We start from the raw sequence: 22,490 nt of genomic DNA, 5'->3' as shown, positions 1-22,490 counted from the left end.
ATTCCTATTGTTTGGTAAGGATTGTACAATCAAAATCTGATGCATTGTCGAAGGCTTTCACGGCCGGCATACGATGGCTGATGTGGGTCTTCCGGGTTGTGTGGCCATGTTCTGTGTTCCGGGCCACACAGCCCAGAAGACCCACACCAGCCAAAATCTGATGCCTTTGTTATCCTCTACTAAAGAGATACATCCAGGTTTGGCATGTTGATGGGATATCTGAAATACTTCATCAAAGTACACGTTACACAATTTAGCACAAAGGCCTACACCTCTTACCATTGGCAAAGTAAAATGTGTTATGGGGTTTTCCACATTCTTATGCTAGAATCAGATTTCTTGTTTGTGCTGGTACAATTTTATAATGGGCTTGGAAGGTGGCTTTGGAACACACTCTCTTCACCCAACCTACTCCATAAGGTTATGAGAAGAAAATTGGAGTGCATCAGAATATAAATCAAATATTCATTTAAATTGTCTGTCTAGACTTCAGCTGTCTAGACTTGAGCAATTCTTGATGTACTACATACTTTCAGGGCTTGTATGTTCCACCTGCAGATAATTCTGTGGCCTGACAAGGTGTAAACCACTGCGCAATTTTAAGGCTTCAAAGAACAGAAGCACGCCTGCATAGCACACTGAATCAGGCTCCAAAATAACTAATTCTCTAAGATTAACTAGGTTTGCATGGTGCACTAAGCCAGGACATTTAGTTTAGTTTGTAAATTATGGTAAACAAGTTTAGAGTTATGTGTGAGTTGTCATCGTAGCTTGTGACACAGTTAAAACAATTTGCTTAGCATGATTTTATTTATAGGGCTGCCCAATCAAAAAGAAACTTGAGGCAGTGATGTGTGAACTCCAGAAACTGAATAAAATATTCTAAATCCAAATCCTTCTTGCTGATCTAAATACAAAGCAATAATAATAATAATAATAATAATAATAATAATAATAATATTTATATGCCGCCCGACCTCCAGTGACTGGGCAGCATATAAATTTAATAAATTATTATTATTAACCATTAGTGCTATTTGGGCAGAAGGTTCAACACATTTCATTGCCATTTTGATGATCTAAAAGTCTGACAATGTACAAAGATATAAATAATGATTTAAATTGTGTTCTCAGATTCCCACTAAAGTAGGGTTTAATCTTCCTTAGTTGCTCACAACAGCTCATATCGTAAGTTTCTTCTCCCAATTTCAGCAGAATTAAAAGGCAGCAATTTTGGTGACTCGTGTTGATTCCCATTCCATTTACAGTAGAGAGTACAGCCGAAAGTCAGGCAAATTGGAGCGGCCGGAAGTGTAACCGATCCCTCTGCGGAATCTTTGCTGTTGAGGTCACCAGAGCAGGAAATAGTAGTTTACCAGCTACAGGAATAGTCATGCAATTGCCCCACGGACTCATTTCATTGCAGTACCGCACTATGGCTGCGCCCATGCAATGAAGAAAGGTCTTTTCAAATAGTCAATGGGTACCACTTTCTAACGCGTTTCCCCCACTCCTGGAGAATCCACGACCGGCGGAATTCCAAGTTCCATCAGAACCGCACGCTTGGGGTTTCTTTCAGTATGTTTGTCAAACCCTTCAGGGTGAAATCCAACACCGCTATCAAAGGCTCCGATAGGCGAGTTTGCTTTCTTTCATTTCAAGCCGTTATATTCTTAGGAGTTATAAATTGGGATATTTTCATACCGAGCATAAGGAGGAGTTTCGTGTGATGCGGTTTAAGGCACCGATAAGGACGACGTGCTTTTGAAATTGTGTGGCAAAAACGCTTGCTTCAGCGTGAATGCAATCTTTTCGTTTTCCTTATAGGCATCATGTGACGTGGACAGATTGATGGTCGACGAGGAATTTGTGTTTGGGGAAGAGTTCCTGATGATATTTGCGTTACAAATAAAAGTGATCTCACTTGTTAATCCAGCATTGCATACAATATGCATTGAAAGGAATGTTGGGTTAAGATTTTGTTTTTGACAGTATTCTAGATTTAATATTGTAATAGAGTTTTAAAAGATCAGATCAGGGGAAATATGTTATTAAATGATATGTAATTATCTAATCTTGCCATCTTTAAAGTAAACATTGCAACCCTAGAATAATGGACAAATTGCAAAAGAGACAGGACAATATAGCATTGTGCAAGTTTCTGAAGTGTTTTTATATGTCTATTCTCCTTTTCAGATCATCAAACGCTTGTTACTATAACTGTAGTATCTGACTCATAACATCTTTCATTAAGGGGATAATTTAGGCTTTACAGCTGTAGTATTAGAGTGTAGAAATTGACTACTTTATTTGGACCAATAAGATAATGTATTTCTCATATTGCAGTATTCTATATTCTTATAAAAAAACAGTATTCAAATACCACATCAATCTGCTTTCTTATCTTATTAACTGTTCCCTATTAATGAAGCAGATTTCTTTTCAAAGTGGATGATTCACTGGTACTGTTACCAATTTTTTTTTTTAAAAAAATAATGATAATACAGTATTGGTATACAATATATATCTGATCTGAAATAATGGCTTTAGGATAACTTGCTATTCTTAAAATGGCTTTGGGGTTTTTAAAGTAACTTTTTAAATGTTATGGCATGCTTAAGATATTTGTACATTTTGTATGAGCTGCTTGGGTGGATAGAGAAGGTGGTTCTTAATGAGGACATTAAGAAAATAAGTATTAATGAAAGACTACTAAACATATATAATCTCATAATCTTATATATGAGTAATTGCAGATTGAATGATATGGAATTGTAGGGCTGACTATTTCTTGATGTGTAGTAATGAATATAAAATTAATAATTGCAGGAGGAAATTGCGAAATGATGTTGCAGCTGCATTTCCTACCCTGACTTCAGAACAGCTGGCTGAAGTTGTGCCAGTGAAAGAGGAATTGAATGTTATTAAAATATATACTCATAAAGGAGAAGTTCTCACAATCTATGCCAATGGCAAAAATCCCGTCCTTTTCGAAATGGAGAAAATGCTATATCCAACAGGTACAGCAGACATTCCAGTGGGCAGTTTGTTACTGTAAGACTTGGAATTCTCGAGTTTGGTTCTCTTTGAACAAGTTACTTGATCATTCTAAGCCTCGGTTTCCATATCCAAGGACAGTGTTCCAATACTTCCTAGTTATGGCACTGAGATTTCAAAATGTTTAATTGCAGGCGGGTAGCATGCTGTTTATGGTTCATATGTTACTTCTGAAACATGGTTTGTTATGACTCTTCTTAATTTGTCTGTCTGCTGGTGAGTGGGAAGACGAAGGAATTTGTGGTGATTCCAGGAGGATGTGATTCCCAACAAAGGCTGATTTGTTTCCTAGTTTTGGTTTTGTTATAAGACTTGTGATGATAGTAGTAGCTACATATTTTATTGCTGTGTTCAGCATTCTCTGACTTGAAACCATTCCACATGTGCTATATTGATTACAATGAATTAATAATCTATTTAACTATAGTTTTAGGAACCACCATTTCTTCATTCAGATGTAACAGGCAACTGTAATTTAAACAAGCCATGCTATTTATGCTACAAGCAAGGTGGTACAAAAGAGGATGCATAATTATACTGATTGATTACTCTCCAACTAATCAATGTCAGACTTCCATTTTTATACCTAGTGGTTTTAAATATTTTGTACTCAGTCCTTTGTATGGGGTAAAATAAAACTAATGCTAATTAAGTGAGTACATCCTTGAGTTAGCTGAATGAAAAGCTGAAATGAGGAGAGTCATTTGGATATGCACTCCATTTTCTAGTCATTTTCAGTCTTCAGTTTACATTATGTAAGACTGAGGAGAAAAAAAGATGAGCAAAATATTTAAAAACTGTTTTCTTTTCTCTTTGGGGCAGTGTATACTCTGTGGTCTCATCCTCACCTTCTCCCTGCCTTTTCTACTTGGCCACTTGTCTTGCACAAATTAGTAGGAGGAGCAGGTAAGGAAATGGGTTGAAATCTTATATTGTGCCGTTTTTCTGCCTTTTTGTGGAATTTGTCCTCAATATTTGGCTTGTGACACTGCTGATCTTAGCATGCTGATTTGGATGTAGGGTACTTTGAAAAACAATGAAATACCTTTTCAAACATACATTTCTTTTTACCATTAAAGTGACAGTTTGAGGAGAGCTTTTGGGGATTTTTCTTATTTAACCCTAACAAAGGAAAATAAATGATAATTAAAAGTCAGTCTGACTTGATATTAAAATTTTTTACCAAGGTTCTTTGGTGGCTTTTGAATGCCCTCCCCAGAGAACACATCTGGTCCCTAACTGTTACCCTTTAGACACTAAGCAATACTTATTTAATCTCTCAGGCATTTTATCTGTTTGTTAAATACTTTTGTCATCCTTCCCCCAATTAAAATCCAATACAAACTGTTAAATTCTACAGAGAGCCTTGATTTGTAACTGTAATAAATGCTGTGAAAGAGATGCAGAATTCATAGTAGTGGGAGAAGTCAAAGACACACTGGGCATATTCACACAATATCCTAAGACATGCTAGTATTTATCTATGGGCGCTGTAGCAGACAACATGAAAAATATAGCCAATATTATAGTCATCATATTATCATTTTAACAGTATACACTTGTAGAAGCTATGCAGGTACACCTTCCTTTTTTCGTGATTTCAAAGTATGCAGTTGGCAAATACTTCCTGTCTATGTGTGTTTAAGAAGTAGAGGGGAAAAAACTCCTATTCAGTGACCTAATCAAAGATGGAACCTCTTGTGGTTTCTGCATCTTTTTGTGCATCTGTAAGGGTTGAGATATATACACAGTAATAGCTGAGATGCTGCAGATGGAGAAGTTCCATTTACAGCAGTTCCTGCCTTCTGGCCCTGTTTCTGGAGAACGGGAATTAATTATTAGCCAACATGGACACACACACAGAGAAAGGATTGGTTTTGGAATTTATGGAATAATAGGTATAAGTTAAGGTACAGATATCACAGATACACATTTAACAAAAGGTCTGATTTCAACCATTACCCTAAACATAATTCAGTGGCTTTTGATGTCATGTGAAGAAGATCTCTGAGCCAAAATAAGACTCAGATAAAATAAAGGGTTGTGTCAATAACTTTTAGCTTCATTACTAAAGATATGATGCTTGCTATGAAATGTACCTTGGCATTTTATTACCGGTGTAATATATTGCTTCTTGGTTGTTTAGAACAGAAAATTGGGAGAGGTTAACTCTTGAATATTTGTTCTCTTGAACATATTCATTATGTTTCTTTACTACAGATTTAATGCTTCCAGGAGTTATAGTTCCTACATGTGGTCTCCCACAGGTAGATCAAGGTACTCTCTGTGCTGTTACCTTGGTGGAAAATAGGTATGATTTCTGTGGAAAATTAATGCTAAAAAGTTTAATGTCTTTGTTAATGAATTCTTATTTTGTATTCTGAAATGTTGCCCATTGCCTTAAAAAAAGATAATTACATATCTCACATGAGGTCTTCTGAGTTTTTTGAACATTTTTAAATTTTTTAAACCAGAAGATTTGGCACTTCATTTTATTTTATATTATCTATCCTATTTTATTGGCAGTTGTATTTATTGTGTGAAATTACATGAGGTGGTTCCCAGTTGAAAAATTTATTGGCCCCCGTAGCATCAGATCAAACCAACAAAAACTTATATCTGTTTTTAGATTTTAAAAATTGTGGTTCTATAGCAGTGACATAGGAATGTATATAGTTGTGAATAAATGAAACATCTTCACATTGAATTAAATGATGATATGAAGTGGTTTACAAGCAGAGGCTTCTCTTCTATGTTTCTTGATATCTTTTTACCAGAAATTAAATCTGGAGTTTTCTGTGTATAATGCAGATGTCTATTAATGAAATATTACTCCTTCATGAAGGCAGAACATTGCAGAATGCATATGTTTATAATATTGCAAGTAGAAGCCTCCTGAGTACAAATTTTGAAGACATTTGCTTGATACATTTATTGAATTTCTAACTTTGCTTTTGTGGGGGGAATAGTGTCAGCTTTAATTGGTGTCCAAGTCTAGCATACTTCATTATTGCAATTTATGTGCAAGGAGCATGCAAAGAAGAAAGATGACAACAGGCTTTGTATATATAGTATGTATATATATGTATATTAGTTAGCATAGAGATCGTTGATGTGCTTGTTCCAAAGAACTAAATTGGGAGGTAGAATCTCCTCTCTCCATCTTAAAACACTTCCTAGTCACAAAGCTGACTACTGAACTTCTGTGTTGAATTTCAAAATTAGGCAATTTTTTTTGTATAAGAAGAGAAAGTCAGAGATTTTGTTTTTCTGAATTTGACATTTTAAGATAATGCCTTTTGCTATTTGTATTGTTCTTATTACAAAAGGAGCCTCCAAATCTGACAGGCAGGTGTTAACAAGAGTAGCAAATCTACTTGAAACCTTGATACTGCACTGAACAAAATACAGGTGGATTAGAAAATGAAGAATAGAAATTGGCATTTTGAATTTTTCATTTAGCAATTTTATGCCTTCTGTCTCTGTATCACAACACTCGAGTTTTGGTGTTTTCTTTAGGTTTCAACTTTGGCTTGCAAGATGAAACATAAAGCCAATATCTACCAGTTAAACCATGGTTTGGATATGAGATGCAAATTAAGAGAATTTTGTCTGACAGCAGCTAAGATGTAACCTGTTTTAAATGGAGTAAGAATTTGATTAAGTGCCTTAAGCATGTTCCACTCTTTTTCTTGTCTTTTTGTAGAGCCCCTGTAGCCATTGGAATAGCTGTTATGACAACTGCTGAAATGGTGGCAGCTGGAATGAAAGGAAAAGGCTTCACAGTGCTGCATACCTACATGGATCATTTATGGTGAGAAAACAAAATTTTGGAGAATGTTCCAGATTGGAGTAAAGCTGTTAGTTTTGGCATAGTATTAATCCAAGAATTGGGCCAACTGATTTCCGGACTCTAACCTGACTCTGTAAAATAAGAAATAAGTCAGAATATAAATAGACTATATTAAATTAGAACAATCAGCTTTGGTAGTAATTCTGAGTTTATAGGTTGTAGGCTTTTTTCAGCCATGTTAGATCAGTACACATTTGCAATTTTGAAGAATAAAAAGAAAAGTTTTTTATATGTATCATCAATTTGGAGAACTGTGAGATCTCATAGTGTTTCTTTTCATGAGCTGCCTCTACTTATGTTAGTACTGCTAATCAAAAACATCAAATTACAACAAAAAGCACAACATTCACTGGCATGCCTCTAGTCCTCTTTGGACCTAGTTTCCAAATTGGGCCTTAATATCTTTGGTGATAGCTTCTTTTCCTCCACCCCAGTGACATCAGTGTGAAGTTGGGGAGCAGATTTCCCCCTAAGGTTTGTCTTGCACCACTAAGAAACACCTTTCCCTTCCTTCTTGCATAGGTCCCAGAATATCCTGCATGTACCACTATGAGGTATATGTAGGTTTGAATGGTTCCATTGACTTTATAGCATTAGGATTTTCACTTGAATTGCACTGTTCTCCCTGCAAATGCAATTTGCAAATGTATGTGTAACTTGCAGGATGCAAGATTTCTGTGGCTTTAGGCCACATTCAATTAATACTTAAAATGTGTTAATGATAGAATCTGGATAAACAGGGGCGTCTGGGAACCAGCAAGTTATCTACAAAACCTAGCTTTCCCTAAGTTGAGAATCACATTCTTTAAGCTAGATTCAACATTCTCTCATCTGTACTTCTTCAAGGCAGGTATAGTAGAATCCCTATAGTTGAGCGTATCTGCCCATGTGGCCATGAGGAGGTTGAAACCCTCTCACATGTATTATTACATTGTAAATTTTATAGGGACATTACGTCAACCTATATTTTGCCCTTAATAGATACATTTCCCGGGTGTCCAGATAATTTTTATGTGAATCAGGATTTAAAACTATACATTATGTGCGTAGTAGCTAAATTCTGTGTTGCTGCAATGAAAGAAAGACAAAACCGCTTAAGGCATTTTGTTTTAAATATTACTTTTGGTTTGATATATTTTAATTTCTAAAATGTTAAGGGATACATATTTTTATTTTATACCTATTAATGTTTTAGATTTATATTACTCGGATAGTAATTGTTCAACATAGCAATAGAGGAGTGAATGGTATATTATTATGTGATTTATGTAACTAGTTGTTACTACATTATTGTATATATTTGCTTCCTTTCACTCTGCTTTGGTCCTTCTACATTTTAAATTTTGCTAATCTTTGACCGAATAAAGACGATTGAATACTTAAAACGTGGATGTGCTGGTGCTTGGTTAAACAGGCAAAGTCTTGAATTGGCTTTAGAAACACCCTGGTCCTTTGCATGGCATTCATTAACTGTGGTAAACTTGTTCATTTCCTAGATTGTGTTGCCTATAATTTTTATGGGATCAGATGGTTACTGCTATTCTGATTTCTCTGGAATAGGTATTACATTTTAAGTAGACTTGTTTGCTAAGACCTCTTTTTGCTGAAATGAGGATTTGGAGTAAGCCTTATCAGATTACTTGTTTTCTTTTTAAATAAACAAGGGCGATTGGTGACAAATCAAGCCCACCTACAATACCCACCTTAGAAATAGAACCTTCAGAGATGGTGGCCGGTCAGGAAGAGGAACAGAAGAATGAAGAAGGGGAAGCACCTGAAAGCAGCCTCTCCTTGCAGCTGGACATTGGACGTCTAAACTTGGAGGAAGGTATTCCATGTAATATCATGGGTGAAAAAGAAGAACTCATTGAAGATGATGCTGCTGAAATGACTGAAGAAAACGAACCAAATATTTCTCAGGAGATGGAAGATAATAGAAGTCCACAAGGTATAACTGTAGGAGTTTGCACAGTAATAGATTTACTAGATGAAGAGAGTAACTGCTTTGTTTATATGACATGATAGGCAGATTGGCATAACTTACTATATTTGTAGTGTTTCACAGATTGCAAAGTGCAAACTGTCATATTCTGTAATGTGTGACAGGTAACACATGTGCCTTTGTGTATCTGTATGGTATGTATTCACTGGAGTAACACACAGAAATGTACATATGCACAGAGACATAGAGTATTAATCAAGATTCCTCACAGCATGCATATCATGTTGGTGGAAAGAGCAGCAGAAATGCATCTCCTTTATATAGAGCTTGCATAATTGCCCTATTTTCCATAGAAGTATCAATTTGAATAATGCAACCATTTTGTGGATTCATTAACTGCACTAATCGGGACCTACCTGTAAAAATAGTTAAAATGGTAAATTAAACTCGGTACTAAAACGAATAAACAATTAAAACCTTGGCAAAACAGATATATCTTACTACTTTTAATATATCAGGGAGGGCTTGTTGATTTATTCCTATACAAATTTTTGTTTTATAACTCTGCATTTTTATTTTAAAAATTACATAGAAATCATTGTTTGGGATCACGTTACGTGGTTTTTACACTAGTTAACAGAGAAGCATGAACTAATTAGAACTGAATTTATACTGCAAACCAACCCATATTGGATTCTGTGCAGATTCCAGCTGGGAACATTTGGTTGTGTTACTTTTTACAGAGCAAATGGATGCCTTGCTTTATCAGAGCTTCTTCCATGCCTTAAAATGTAAAGTAAAGAAGTCAGAGCTCCCCCTGCTGACCAGCACATTTCTGCGTAACTACATGTTCTCCTGCTGGTAAGTATAGCAAGAATGGATTTTGTAGGCTGGGTAGTAAGTTTGCTATAGAGCCGTGGTTCTCAAAGTGTGGTCTGGGGGCCCCTGGGGGCCCTGACACCCTTTCAGGGGGTCCACGAAGTCAAATAAACGAATATTTTAACATATCAGTAGATAGAACTCAAAAGGGGACGTGGTGGCGCAGCAGCTTAATGACGCTGAAAGTTGCCGGCCAGAAATGGTCGACACTTCAGCAGTTCGAGCCCAGCTTCGCGCAGCAGAGCGAGCTCCTGCTTCCTCCCCAGCTCCCATCAACCCAGCAGCTCGAAAACTTACGTGAGTAGATAAATGGGTACTCTCACTCCGGTGGGAGGAAAAATGCTGGCGGCGCCTTGCAAAAGGAGATGGGAGCAGTTGCCGGTAGCGTGGAAGCCGCGCATGCCCGAAAAAGGCGCGAAGCAACGGAAACCCCGCCTCCTGTGCTTGCCAGCTGGGCTCTGCTCTAGGAAGGAGGCAATGGCAAATCACTTCCAAAACACTTTGCCTTGAAAACTGCAGGGACTCTTCCAGGCAGTCACCGCAGAATCGGTCACGATTGAGTGTGGATAAAAAAATTTTTAAAAAAAGATATAACTCACATAAACCAAAACTCTTTGGGGTCCTCAGTCATTTTTAAGAATGGAAAGAGGTCCTAAGACCAAATGTTTGAGAACCACTGCTGTAGAAGATTGTTTTCTGTTTGAACTTCCTGGCTTCTACCCAAGTTCACCATGCCTCATATGTCACTATAATTTATTCATTCAAAACATGATTGATTAACCTGAAAAACATATACTACATCCATGAATGGACATTTGATTACAAGTTAATACAATAACACAAGGTTGATATTTTTGAACCTAGCATCATAATGGGGCAATGTACTGCAATTATATTATCTGGTATTTCAGTTCCCATAATTCATAAACTTAATTCAGTGACTGCAAAACCATTATAATGTTGTATAAGTCACTTTTCTATTCTGGTTTAGTTAAAGATTTTGCTGTCATTCCAACTATTTGATTAGAAGTTTATTAATTAGAAATACATTGCAACAAAACAAAAAAGAAACACCCTATCCTCCTCACAGTTATGCAACTTCTGACAGTGCTCTGTTTTCAGCTTCTAGATCAGTGTTTTTCAAAATTTCGCATCTTTAAGATGTGTGGACTTCAACTCCCAGAATTCCCCAGCCAATACACTGGCTGGGGAATTCTGGGAGTTGAAATCCATCTTAAAAGTGCTAAGTTTGAAAAACACTGATCTAGCTTAACTAACTCCTTTTAAACATCTGTGTAGCTTGAAATGGAATCAGCATATGGAGCCAAGACTGTTAATTCCTTTTAGTCCAGTTCACTCTGTTCCAATCAACTTTATTTCTTCATGGTCCCAAACCAGTTCATTTTTGTGCTGTTATTTGAACCAGAAATACCACAGATTAACTTGGAATTATATGTATGCAAAACATGCATTACTACAGTGAAAGCAGCTCTGGTGATTCTCAAAAAGAACAGCTTCCTGTTATCTGCAACATGATTGAGAACTGTTAATCATGTAAGTTGCAAGGTACACAGCTGACCTTCTTTGAGTATGTAGAGAGTAAAAACTCTTGTGTTGGGGAATTTTATATGTATGTAGGATCTTCCTTATATGTAAGAATATTCTGGATTAGACTAGACTGCACATGAGAAGTGCTTCTATGTTGATTAATGGATGGAAGTTACCTTGGAGTTTATTTACTTCAACTTTGCTTGCTAAAGATATAAAAAGCGCCCCATGTCTTTGCAAAGTATTTATAGGTAGCGGTCAAAATCCTATGTGCATAAAAGGCTCTAGACCACAGCAGTTGTAATTATGTGAACATATATATGAATTTAGCAAGGATGTCTTTCTATTTAGCTTATTCTAGATGATGCAAATTTTGTTTGTCTTATACTTATTTTCTCCTTTAATCTATTAATAGTCCAAAAGGTCAACAACTGGATATAAAGAAATCTAGCTACAAAAAGGTGAATAGTTGTTTCTTTGTGTATTTATGGAAGTTTGCAGAAATAAATGATTTTATTTAATATTTGTGGGGATTTTCTTGGCTCGCCTGCTTCTCATATTTACATTCTAACATAAATAGAGCTGGAGATTTTCCTCCTTTTGTCTGTGCGGTGTTCCAGGCAAAACTTTGATTTATTCTCCACTATACTATTCATTGGTAAATGCTTCTATTTCTCTCTCAGTACCTTTAATGAAGGAAATTAAATGAAATTATTTGATCTTCTGTTGTATGTGGGCAAGTCTCAAGTAGAGATCTTTTACATCACATGCTGCCCCATACATTTTAACAGAACTGAAACAGGGATATTCTGCATATATAGCAGGCATACTATTCCCAACCTGTGGTCCTTTCCTTGTAATACTTTATGAGTGTGATATAGCTAGTAGGTCTGTCCTTGAGTTGTACTAGGACTAAGTGATAAATGCCTCTCTGAGAGAGGGGATGGTCCCACTGGCTCTGAAAGAGGTGGTGGTGTGCCTCTCCTCAGGAGGCACTCCCTAGATCCAGCAAATCTGGACAATTTTCATCCAGTCTCCAACCTTCCCTTTTTAGGGAAGGTGGTTGAGAAGGTGGTTGACTGCCAGCTTCAGAGGGCCCTGGAGGAAGTGGATTACCTGGACCCTTTCTGGTCAGAATTCAGACCTGGATGCAGTATGGAGATGGCTTTGGTTGCGCTTGCCAGTATCCTATGGCAAGCTCAGAATGGGGTGGTGCGTCCATCCTGGTTCTTCTTGATCTCTCAACGGCCTTTGATACTGTTGCCCATGGTATCCTTCTGGTCCGGCTAAGGGGATTGGGGGTGGGGAATACTGTTTTGTGGTGGTTCTTCTCCTCCCTCCAAGGCCAGTTCTGGTTGGTGTTGGTGGGAGGGGAGCAGCTGAGCCCCAGGCCCCTGCTTTGTGGGGTGCCTTAGGGTTCTACCCTCTCTTCCCTTTTAATATCTACCTCTGCAGGAGGCCATCGGTTGGTTCAGGCTGAGGTATTATCAAAATGCTGATGATACCCAGCTATACCTCTCTGCCCCAGCTGTTCAAGTGAAGCTGTCAAGGTTCTTTCCCAGTGTCTGGAGGTTCTGAGGGTGTCTGGATGCAGTTTCAAATCCCACAAATTGCAGCTCAAGCCTGCCAAGACTGAGTGGCTATGGGTTTTGGCTCCCCAGATCCAAGAGTTGCAGTGTTTCCATTTTGCTTCTGAATGGGGTGGCACTATCCCATTCAGACTTGGTGCACAATCTGGAAGTTCTCCTGGACTCATAGCTCCTGCTTGAAGAGCAGGTGGCTGCTGTGGCCCGGGGGGGCTTTGCACAACTGTATCTTGTGTGCCAGTTGTGCCCATTCCTGGACTGGCAGGCCCTGCCCATGGTCACTCACACCTTGGTCACCTTCTGATTGGACTACTGCAATGTGCTATACATGGGGTTGCCCTTGAAAACCATCCGGAAGCTCCAATTGCTCCAGAATGCAGCAGTGAGGATAGTTATGAATATATCTTGTTATGCCTATATAACACTGCAACTCCACAAGCTGCTCTAACTCCCAGTTGGCTTCTGGGTGCAATTCAAGGTGCCAGTTATTTAAAGCTTTAAATAAAGTTGTACATGGCACAGGACCAAGTAACTTAAGGGACTGCCTTCTCCCAAGATCATCTGCCCACCCCATGGACCTAGGAAGCATGCCTTTTTTGTGGTTGCTCTTGCTTTCTGGAATGATCCCCCCCCCCGCATATACAACAGGCCCCAATTCTTCTCACCTTTAGAAAAGCCATTAAGACCTGGCTCTTTCCCCAGGCATTAGGAGGCAGTTGAGTGGGAGTCCCCCTGTGGTTGTTTTATTGTGTGCTTGGTCACCATTTTACATTTTATAATTTGTATTTATATATTGTCTGTTTATTGTTATATGTTTTTCTTTTTTTATATTTTTTACATTTATATTAAATATAATAAATATATTTTTATATTTTTAATATGTTTTTTTAACATGGTTTCCTGTTTTCTTTGTTTTTTCTTCTTTTTTTTTATGCTGTATGCCACCCAGAGTCACACTGTTTGAATTGGGCAACCTTATAAATCTTAAAAAGAGAAAGAGAGACAGACAGACAGACCAACCCAGGTTTAGTCCATTCTCAGCTCTGGAAACTCACTGGATACCTGGGCCAGTTCTCTCTCATTCTTTCTCTCTCAGCCCAGCCTCCCTGACAGAGTTGTTGTTAGAATAAAATGGAGGGTGAACCTCCATGTTGAATCTTACAGAAAAGGCAAAATACAAATCTAATAAATACATCCATAAATAAATCTAGGGAACAATGGAAGAACAGAATGTAGATAACCACACAGACATCTTAAATTATTTTGGACCGTAGTGCAATCCTGAGATAAACTCAGAAGTAAAACTCACTACATGCAATGAGAATCCCATTTTAGGACTGCAGTGTTAGAGGGAAATCTGATGTGTTATACCAAGTTGATTAAAAAAAGTAAGTACAATACCATTTCATTTCTGTCATTGACTATTTAGTTGGAAACTGCTCTAAAATTACAATTGAAATGTATGTAAAATGTAGATTTTGCATCCCCATGCAAATTCAGGGATTAAAAAATGTATAATAGATAAAGTGGGATTTTTTTAGAATATGCCAAAATAATATATTGGATTGTACCTCTGTTAATTCATTCAGTTGTATGCACTGAATGGTCTGTATGGATCAAGCAACAAATGTCCAGATCGATTTGTACTGTCCCATTAATACTTCCATATGGTCTGAGTCATGACAATCTTTCTGTGTGAGCAATGCCTTAGGTTTTCCCCTACTATGTTGCCAAAAAGCATATCTGCTTTTGCTAAGAAATTTGTTGTAATTTTTTTCTTGAAAAAAAAATTAAAGGCCTAGGATAATTCAGCAGATTTAGGAAGGAGTTTAACAATATATTGTATATTTTGTATTTATAATCTTTCTAATAACGTCTCTCCAATGTAAATTCACTTTGCTGCCTCTGCAATATCTTACTGATTCAGATAAGATCTTTTTAAAAAGCATTTAAGAGTTACACATTTATATAATTTGATGATATCTATTCAACTGGTGATGCAAATTTTAGTATACTACCAGGTGGTGCCTCATATAGTGGTATATTGCAGCCAGCCAAAGAGAGACAAAGAAATAAGTCCATGTTTATTGTACCAGGAAGAACTTCCTGATATTATCAGTTTGCATCTGAACAGACTATCAGCCTATGCCTGCATTATTCAGGGGGCCTCTTCTTCCATCTCTATCCCAATTCTGCAGTGAAGGGTAGAAGTTCCTTGGGCTATCTACCCTGTTTTTTGGACTGCCTTATGGCTATCATTGCTATTTTGTCCCAACATTCAGTTTTAACTACAGTATTTTTCTCTCTTAGTTCTCAAAATTCTTGCAGTCAATGCAACAGCAGAAGATTCTCCAGGTGAAAGAATTGAGTAAGGGCGTGGAAAGTATTGTGGATGTAGATTGGAGACATGAAAGGTAGGATTTTGAATCATGTACCCACAAACTTGAAAAAATAGAGGAGAAATGTAAATGGGCAATCACTCTGCTTCTACTGTTAAATAAATTAGCAATCCTTGCTGATTTCTTTTTTAATATTACTTAGTAGATACAGATCTTTCTTCTGTCTTCCTGTGCTTTAAGAACTAGACACTTGCTTTTTAAATGCTGAGTTTGTGTACAAAATACAATTCTATGTGTATGCAGTTCAGTTTTTTTTAATTGCCCTGCAAAGTCTTTGTCATAGGAGGCAAAGCTAAAAAAAAAGTGGAAGATACCTTCTGAAAGAGGTAGATGTAGTACATAAAATTATTAATGGTTTGGTGATATTGAATAGATTCTCCAAGACATTTGTGAAATTACCATTACAGCTCTCTTCAGGTATTGCAGAGTCTATTTGAAAGTGAAAAGGAACCACTGAAGATGCTGCAGTTGATTTGTAAAACTTGCAGCCACATTATGTCATGAAACATTGTAGACTATTTGAGAAAAAACCTTTATGCATATTATTGAAAGCTGAAATATTAATAGTTATTGGATAGGTATCAGAATGATCCGGCCATTTCTGCAACCTTACTTCTTTTCATTACTTTAGAACTTCAGATCTGCAGTTGGGGGAGAAAGTATTTAGTTGCTGGAAATTGAGAGCAAATGAAGCATCCTATTAAAAGTTCGGTAAAGGTTTTTCTCTTTACTTCCATTGAAAGAATCCACATTATTTCTTCTCATAAAAAAGAAGCCAGTCCTTAAAATCTCTGTAGTAATCCTTTATCTTTGAAATATCTCTATCATGACAGCAACTTTTATTCAGAGCCCGTGTGGAGACTAGAATTACTCTATTACTCATGATATATTATTAGCTCATCAGTAAAAAGATTGATTGACTATGTACTATCAAAGTTCAAAAATATCAATTGTTTTTCTGTCCTGCTTCAAAGTCCAACTTTTGTTTCCATAGAGTGTCTCAGGGAAAACTAATGTTTATACAGTTTGGGATCTTTGTAGGTATTGATACATCATGGCATCTGAATATCTCTTCCAAGGCTTCATTGCTACCCTGGAGAGTGTTTCTTGATTGCTGGTTCCTTTAATATTAATAGTCTATCCTAAAAGGCATCCACCACTTCAATATTTTCATTGTCAATGGTAAGCTGGTTGCTGTACCTGTCGTCATTAGTTTGACCTTAAATATAAACTTATATTTTACAAGTTTTTTATAAAGTTATTTTTTCATTGTAGTCTTTGACTTTCATTACTAGATCTTCCCAAGCATTTGCATTTTCAGCTACCAGGGTACTGTCATCAGCATAGCGTAGACTATTTATGTTTTTTCCTCTAGTTCTAAATCCAGGCTCATCTTCTTCCGATTCATCCTCCTTCAATATATATTCAGTATACAGGTTAAATAAATAAGGAGAGATTAAATAGCCTTGTCTCACCCCTCTGCCAACCTGGCACCAGTCTATTTCACCATGTTCCATCAGGACTGTGGTTTCCTGTTGTGTCCATAGATTTCTCAAGAGAACAATGAGATATTTGGGAATTCCTATTTTCCTAAAGACATTCCACAGCTTGACATGATCAACACAAATGAAGGCCTTTCTGTAATCAATGAAGGACATACTGACTTCTTTTTTGTATTTTTTGGTTTTCTCAATTATCCAGCATGCATCAGTAATAATCTCTTCTTTGTCTTTTTCTAAAACCAGCCTGAACATTTGACATCTCCTTTCCCATGTAGGGCTCTAATATGCATTAATGATTTTAAGCATTATTTTGCTAATATGTGAAATCAAGGATACTGTACAATAGTTTGTACATTTTGTTAAATCTCCTCTCTTTGGTATTGCTAAGTAGACTGACTACTTCCAATCTATTAGCCACTGTGTTCTCCAGATTCACTGCCATACTTTAGTTAGAACCTTTACCAGTGGTTTTTCTGTTGTTTGCCATATTTTTGTAGATACTCCATCATTACCTCCAGCCTTCCAACTTGATAATGACTGGAGTGCTAATCTAAATTCATCTTCTAGTATAGAAGGTCTTGTAAATAGGGAATATCTTCTAAGGCAACATGGATGTTGACATCTGTACTGTACAGATTTTCAGTACACTCTGTCTTTGGTCTTCTTTAAGTCAGTTACTATCTGTCATTGGCATTCTTTAGGATAACAACTTTGTGGCTAGAACCTCCTGAATTCAGAGATCTTTTGGAAGACTCCTTGTTTTTCCACCTCTGTTTTCATCTTCAATGTCTTTACAGATGTTATTGTAATATTGCTTCTTGTCTCTTTTACAGCTGTCTGAAATTCTTCATTTAATTCCTTCTTGACATTTTCTTTCTTTCTTGGCTTTGGCTTCTCTTCTTAGCAATTTCCACCATTTGTTCCGATATCCAGACTGCTTCTGTTTTTTCTCTCTTTGTCAGTCTCTTTTTACGCTAACAACTTCTTTGATTTCATTTCATAGTTCCTCTGGTTCCCTATCAATAAATTTCAGGACTTCAAAGTGATTCCTGATGTTCTTCTTGAAAATGGTAGGTGTATGCTCTGGTTCATAGAAACTGGTTGGCTTTGTTCTTCTGCTGTAGCCTGAGTTGGAGCTTGCAGATAAGCAGTTTGTGATCTGTTCCACAGTCAGCCCCTGGCTGCATCTTTAATTTATAACTTAGCTCTTTCACCTCCTTCTACCACTAATATAGTTAATTTGATTTCTGTCTATCTGGTGATATCTGTCTATATGGACATCATTTTGGTTGTTTAAAGACTCTGTTAGCAGTGAAGAAATTGTTGGATTGGCAGAAACTTGTAAGTTTTCCTCCTTACTGTTTCCAACTTTGGCATTCCAGTCTCCAACCACAAGCAGCACAATTTGCTTGCAAGTTCTGTCAATTTCAGGTAGAACTTGGCCATAAAAGTAATGAACCTCCTGTACTTCTGTATCAGTGGTTGGAATGTAAACTGGAATAACCATCATAATAACGTATCGTTCACAAAGTCTAATTGATATTATTTGGTCATTGTCTGCATTACACCGAAATACTGTCCTTAACTATGAAAGCAACACCATTCCTTCTTTGTTTTTCATGTCCTTAGTAGTAAACAGTGTGATTTTCTAACTGAAAGTGCTCAATTCCAGTCCATTTCAATTTTTTTATGCCTAAGATATCATTGTGTAGTTGAATCATTTCATCTTTTGCTGTGTTGAATTTTCGCACATTCATGTTTCTTATGTTCCGTGTTCCCACTGTAATTTTTTTTGGCATCGTCAGATTTTCTTTTCCTGCATGGCTGCACAAGCAAATAGATGCCCTGGAGGCCATCTTGCTGTGACATAAACATCATTTCTAGTCCAAAGATCTTCCGCTCTTCCTCAGTAGCAGATTGAGTGCCACTGAACCTGAAGTGTCCATCATACAGCACTGTACTGTCATGATATTGTCTATCCATACAGTTGTTTTAGTCAAATACAGGAGCAGTATACCATTGCCTTCTCCTCTGCAATATGATATAATGCCCTTTGCTGTTGTTGCTAATGTGATTATCTGCTTCCAGAATCTTTCTGTATCGCTGCTGCCTGATGTTGGTGCTTGCTTGCTTTAATTGGGCAGCTGGGATGACCTGAATGCCTTGGGTGACCTTGTTGGGAATATGTATTTTTGGAATACACTCCCACCATTCCATTGGCATGATGAGGCGGCAAAGCAGAACTTGAGTGGGATTAAAAAGATTAGACCAGACTAATAGTAAATACTTTCTCAGATATTTAGATCAACATGGTACAATTGTGCCTAAGATCATGAACCATAAAGCCATAAATCTCTGTATTATATTAGAGAGGGGTCAGCAATGCAGTGACAGCCAAGCTTTTGAGAGGCATTTATGTACCCCCCCCCAGCAACATTTTTTTAAAATCACAGAAGATCTTGGGTGCAAATATGACAATTTTGAGGAAAGGGCATCTGGGCCACCACATAACAGTTCCTTGGAGCCAGAAAAGGTTGCCAACCCCTTTGTTAAGGTGATTTTTAGCAAGTTATCCTTTCACCATTCTTTTTGCTGCATCAAACAGGACAAATTTTGTAAAAGTCATTCTAATGCATACTTACTAAAATCAAAAAAGAATTTTCAAGATCAAGCTTTGGAAATCTCATTTATTTTACTAGTAAGATAATTCACACAACAGCCCACCACTGCAAGTTATTACCACTACTATTCAGTTTTATTACCATGCCATTAAGTCAGTTTTTTTGATAGCAGTCCATTTTTAAATTGTTGTGGGGTCCTTAAATTGTTTCTGTGTCACTTTTAAATTGATAACAGTTTAGAAGAGGTATAGAAACTGTTATGAATAACAGGTAACTGTAATGGAACTATACATATCAAATATGTGTAAGATTTAAAACTTTATAAACAACAATATTTAGTGGATATGACAGGATAGTATTTAGCTTTGCTGCAAGAGTTCTATTAGTGGATACAGACAAAGATATTAGTGTTATGTGCTCAACCGTGGACTCTCTGTCAGCTATAACACATTTGATACTTGGAAAAGTTGGAGATGCAACCTAGATATACATCTAACCTTTGTCACTTACTGCCCCAACTTGTGAACAGCATTGGTTATCCCTGGTGTAGAAGGTGATAATGAAAAGGAGAAGAAGATGTTTGATAGGATTGGCTTCTACTCTTCTATTCCTTTAGTATCAACCCACATCCTCCACATATGTCATCCCACTCCAGTAAAAACTGGGTGTGCTTACCTCTCGTCTCTTCCTACTGCTGCCCATGCTCTCTTCGCAAGTCTTCCTCCTACTGCTGAAAGTGGCAGTGGATTAGTGTTGATGAAGATACACTGCAGCCCTTCTTCACCTTTCTCCTCAGGGATCATATCTGAAGGGGTTGTCTCCTTGTTTTTGTGCTCCTGGGCTTCGTTTCCTGCAGGAAATTCTATAGTGTCTCCTCCCCCACCCATCTATGATGTCACATAAATATACCATTGTGAAGTTCACATTTTATAGTAACTTTGATGAGATCTTATTTGTGCTACACCTTAACAGATGTGATATCAGGGGTTTCTACAGTAATTTTGCTAGAATAGGCAAGGCTGTGCATTAGCTCTGTCATAATAGGTACTTGTGATGTCAAGGAAGCTGACAGAGTATGTACAGGGGATCATTTAGATCAGCTTTAGATATGAGGTTAACTAGAAGTCACACACAAGACCATGAATGAAATGTATCTATCCATATCCTTTGCTCCAGAAATAGATTTCATCAGAATCCAGTCTAGAAAGCTCTCTGAAATGATTCTAAGGACACTCAGAGGTGCTGCTTTGGTTAGGGTTTTTTTTTTTTTTCAATCATTATGAGACTGTTTTTCTCTAATCATCATGAGACTGTTCTGGGACCTTGTGGATTCTTTCTGTCTCAATTACAAAAAATCCATTTCCTAATATATCTGACAGTTCCATATCCCCTGTTCATATTTAGCATGTACTGTATGCTTACTCTAACCATTCTGTTTCTCTCCATGCAGAAGATTCTTTTCTGCATCTTTCTTAGCTAAATCAAAGAGTGAAGTTACACTCTTCTGTTGCCATAGCAGCATAGTAAGTTGCTAGGTAATAAGTGTTTTAAATTTCTTATGGAACAGATTATTTGTTCTAAATAGAAATCATACAAAACAAAATTTGTGTTTTGCCCATGAGGGAGGAAAATATACATTGAAAAGATAACAAAAGTAAAATATTCAGATATCCTAAATAAAACTTAATTTTGAAAATGTACTAAATTTGCATTAAAATTTCCATTTTAAGAAATGGAAGTACTGTGTAGTGGGTATGTTAGTATATTCCTAGTTGGTGGCATACGAACAATATATTGGTTTAAAGATAGCTTCTAAATTAGAGATCCTAGCTTGCATGCTTGTGGTAAAATTGGACTTTGTGCTTCTTACACATAGGCCAAAAGATGTCTAAACCTATTTGTAGCAAATGCAGTGTGTGGCTTGGGTATGGCTAAGACTAGTAACTAATCTATTTTTTTTATCTTACTAAAAAGCACCATGTGAAATCTGTGATTGACCAAAACCATGATAGGCAGTAGAGGTCAATGAAAGATTGCATCTTGGAATCTCCTTGTTGTTTTAAGAACAAAAAATGCTCTCATGTTTACTGCTGTCAGCTTTTATATAGCAGTAATGGGAAGAGTAGTTTACAATGTCCGTTTTCTGGCAAGTGAGAAAGATGTGACACTCCATTAATTGGTTTTTGTATGTTCTAACCATTACAATAATTATCCGGTTAAATGTATGAAAATGATGTTTCTCTTTGCATTTCAGCATTAGATCCTTCATAGTACCTGAAACTGCAACATCTGAAATGTCTTTTCAAGATAGTAAAGGTGATGACAGAGAACAACTGTACCATCCTCCTGAAATCATACCACTTTATGGAATTTCATCAAAAATGGCCCCATTGTTTCAAGAGTCTGAATATAAGTAAGGAATATAAGAAATCAGCTACCTGGCTTTGTTCCCTGTAATAGTAAACACCCCCTTACTTTTTGTCTGACACAGTGGGCCAAGGGCATTTGGAGAGGGCAACACCCTGTTGCTTAAAGAAAAGGGCTGTGTCTGTATGTATGTACATAAGTGATTCAGAGTAAACTTAGATGTTTTAGGCAAAAATAGAATGTCATAGCTAGAGCTTACCAGTAGCATTTGTGTAAAAGTTTGAAAAGAATGGCTTACCAGGAAAAATACCTAAAATGTTAATGCTTTTGGAATGCCAAACTAATGTGTTTGGTTTGATTGTACCATTCCTTCCATATTTTATTTTGTCTTTTAATTAAGAGAATGTCAACTGTATTGGGAAATCTTTAGAACATCTTTAGTTTGCAAGAGCAGGATATTTGCAGTTGTTTCCATAACACAACTGCACAACTAATAAAGTTCCCATCTTTCTCCAGGAAAGGCCATACCCTCTCCAGTAGTGAAGTGAGAAGTGTGATAATCAGCTACGTGAAGGCTAATGAGTTGGTTGACGAAACAAACAAAAAGTATGTAAGAACTGAAACTATTGAGCATAGAGATCAGAATATTTGATCATTGCTCTATACCTCTGGCATGGAATGATTACCCAGGGATTTTTCAAAGTAGCTTCCTGTGCTCATAATACATTTCCATTTC

At 36.9% G+C, this 22,490-nt stretch overlaps 1 protein-coding gene across 3 annotated transcripts in view; it reads left to right on the top strand.

Moving 5' to 3' along the window:
- Window positions 1-22,490, top strand: part of EIF2D (eukaryotic translation initiation factor 2D) — a 32,522-nt gene that overhangs the window by 5,226 nt on the left and 4,806 nt on the right. The window contains exons 1-11 of one of the 3 annotated variants that reach the window (XM_007439585.4): window positions 1,389-1,636; window positions 2,830-3,020; window positions 3,880-3,963; window positions 5,278-5,368; window positions 6,764-6,871; window positions 8,575-8,858; window positions 9,596-9,713; window positions 11,695-11,740; window positions 15,176-15,279; window positions 21,642-21,800; window positions 22,271-22,360. In XM_007439585.4, the coding sequence (XP_007439647.1) occupies window positions 1,581-1,636; window positions 2,830-3,020; window positions 3,880-3,963; window positions 5,278-5,368; window positions 6,764-6,871; window positions 8,575-8,858; window positions 9,596-9,713; window positions 11,695-11,740; window positions 15,176-15,279; window positions 21,642-21,800; window positions 22,271-22,360 (1,331 nt within the window). In that variant the 5' untranslated portion in view covers window positions 1,389-1,580. Of the gene's footprint in view, window positions 1-1,388; window positions 1,637-2,829; window positions 3,021-3,879; window positions 3,964-5,277; window positions 5,369-6,763; window positions 6,872-8,574; window positions 8,859-9,595; window positions 9,714-11,694; window positions 11,741-15,175; window positions 15,280-21,641; window positions 21,801-22,270; window positions 22,361-22,490 lie in introns of those variants that run through there. The other 2 variants (XM_025174017.2, XM_088154163.1) reach the window with 2 other exon arrangements.

This window comes from Python bivittatus, unplaced genomic scaffold (assembly GCF_059951505.1).
Source record: "Python bivittatus isolate LINGU-HERP-01145 unplaced genomic scaffold, Pbiv_v1 ctg000700_np1212, whole genome shotgun sequence".
Taxonomy (NCBI): Eukaryota; Metazoa; Chordata; class Lepidosauria; order Squamata; family Pythonidae; genus Python; species Python bivittatus.
Note: the sequence above shows the minus strand (reverse complement) of the source record. Positions and strands in the feature narration are given on the sequence as shown.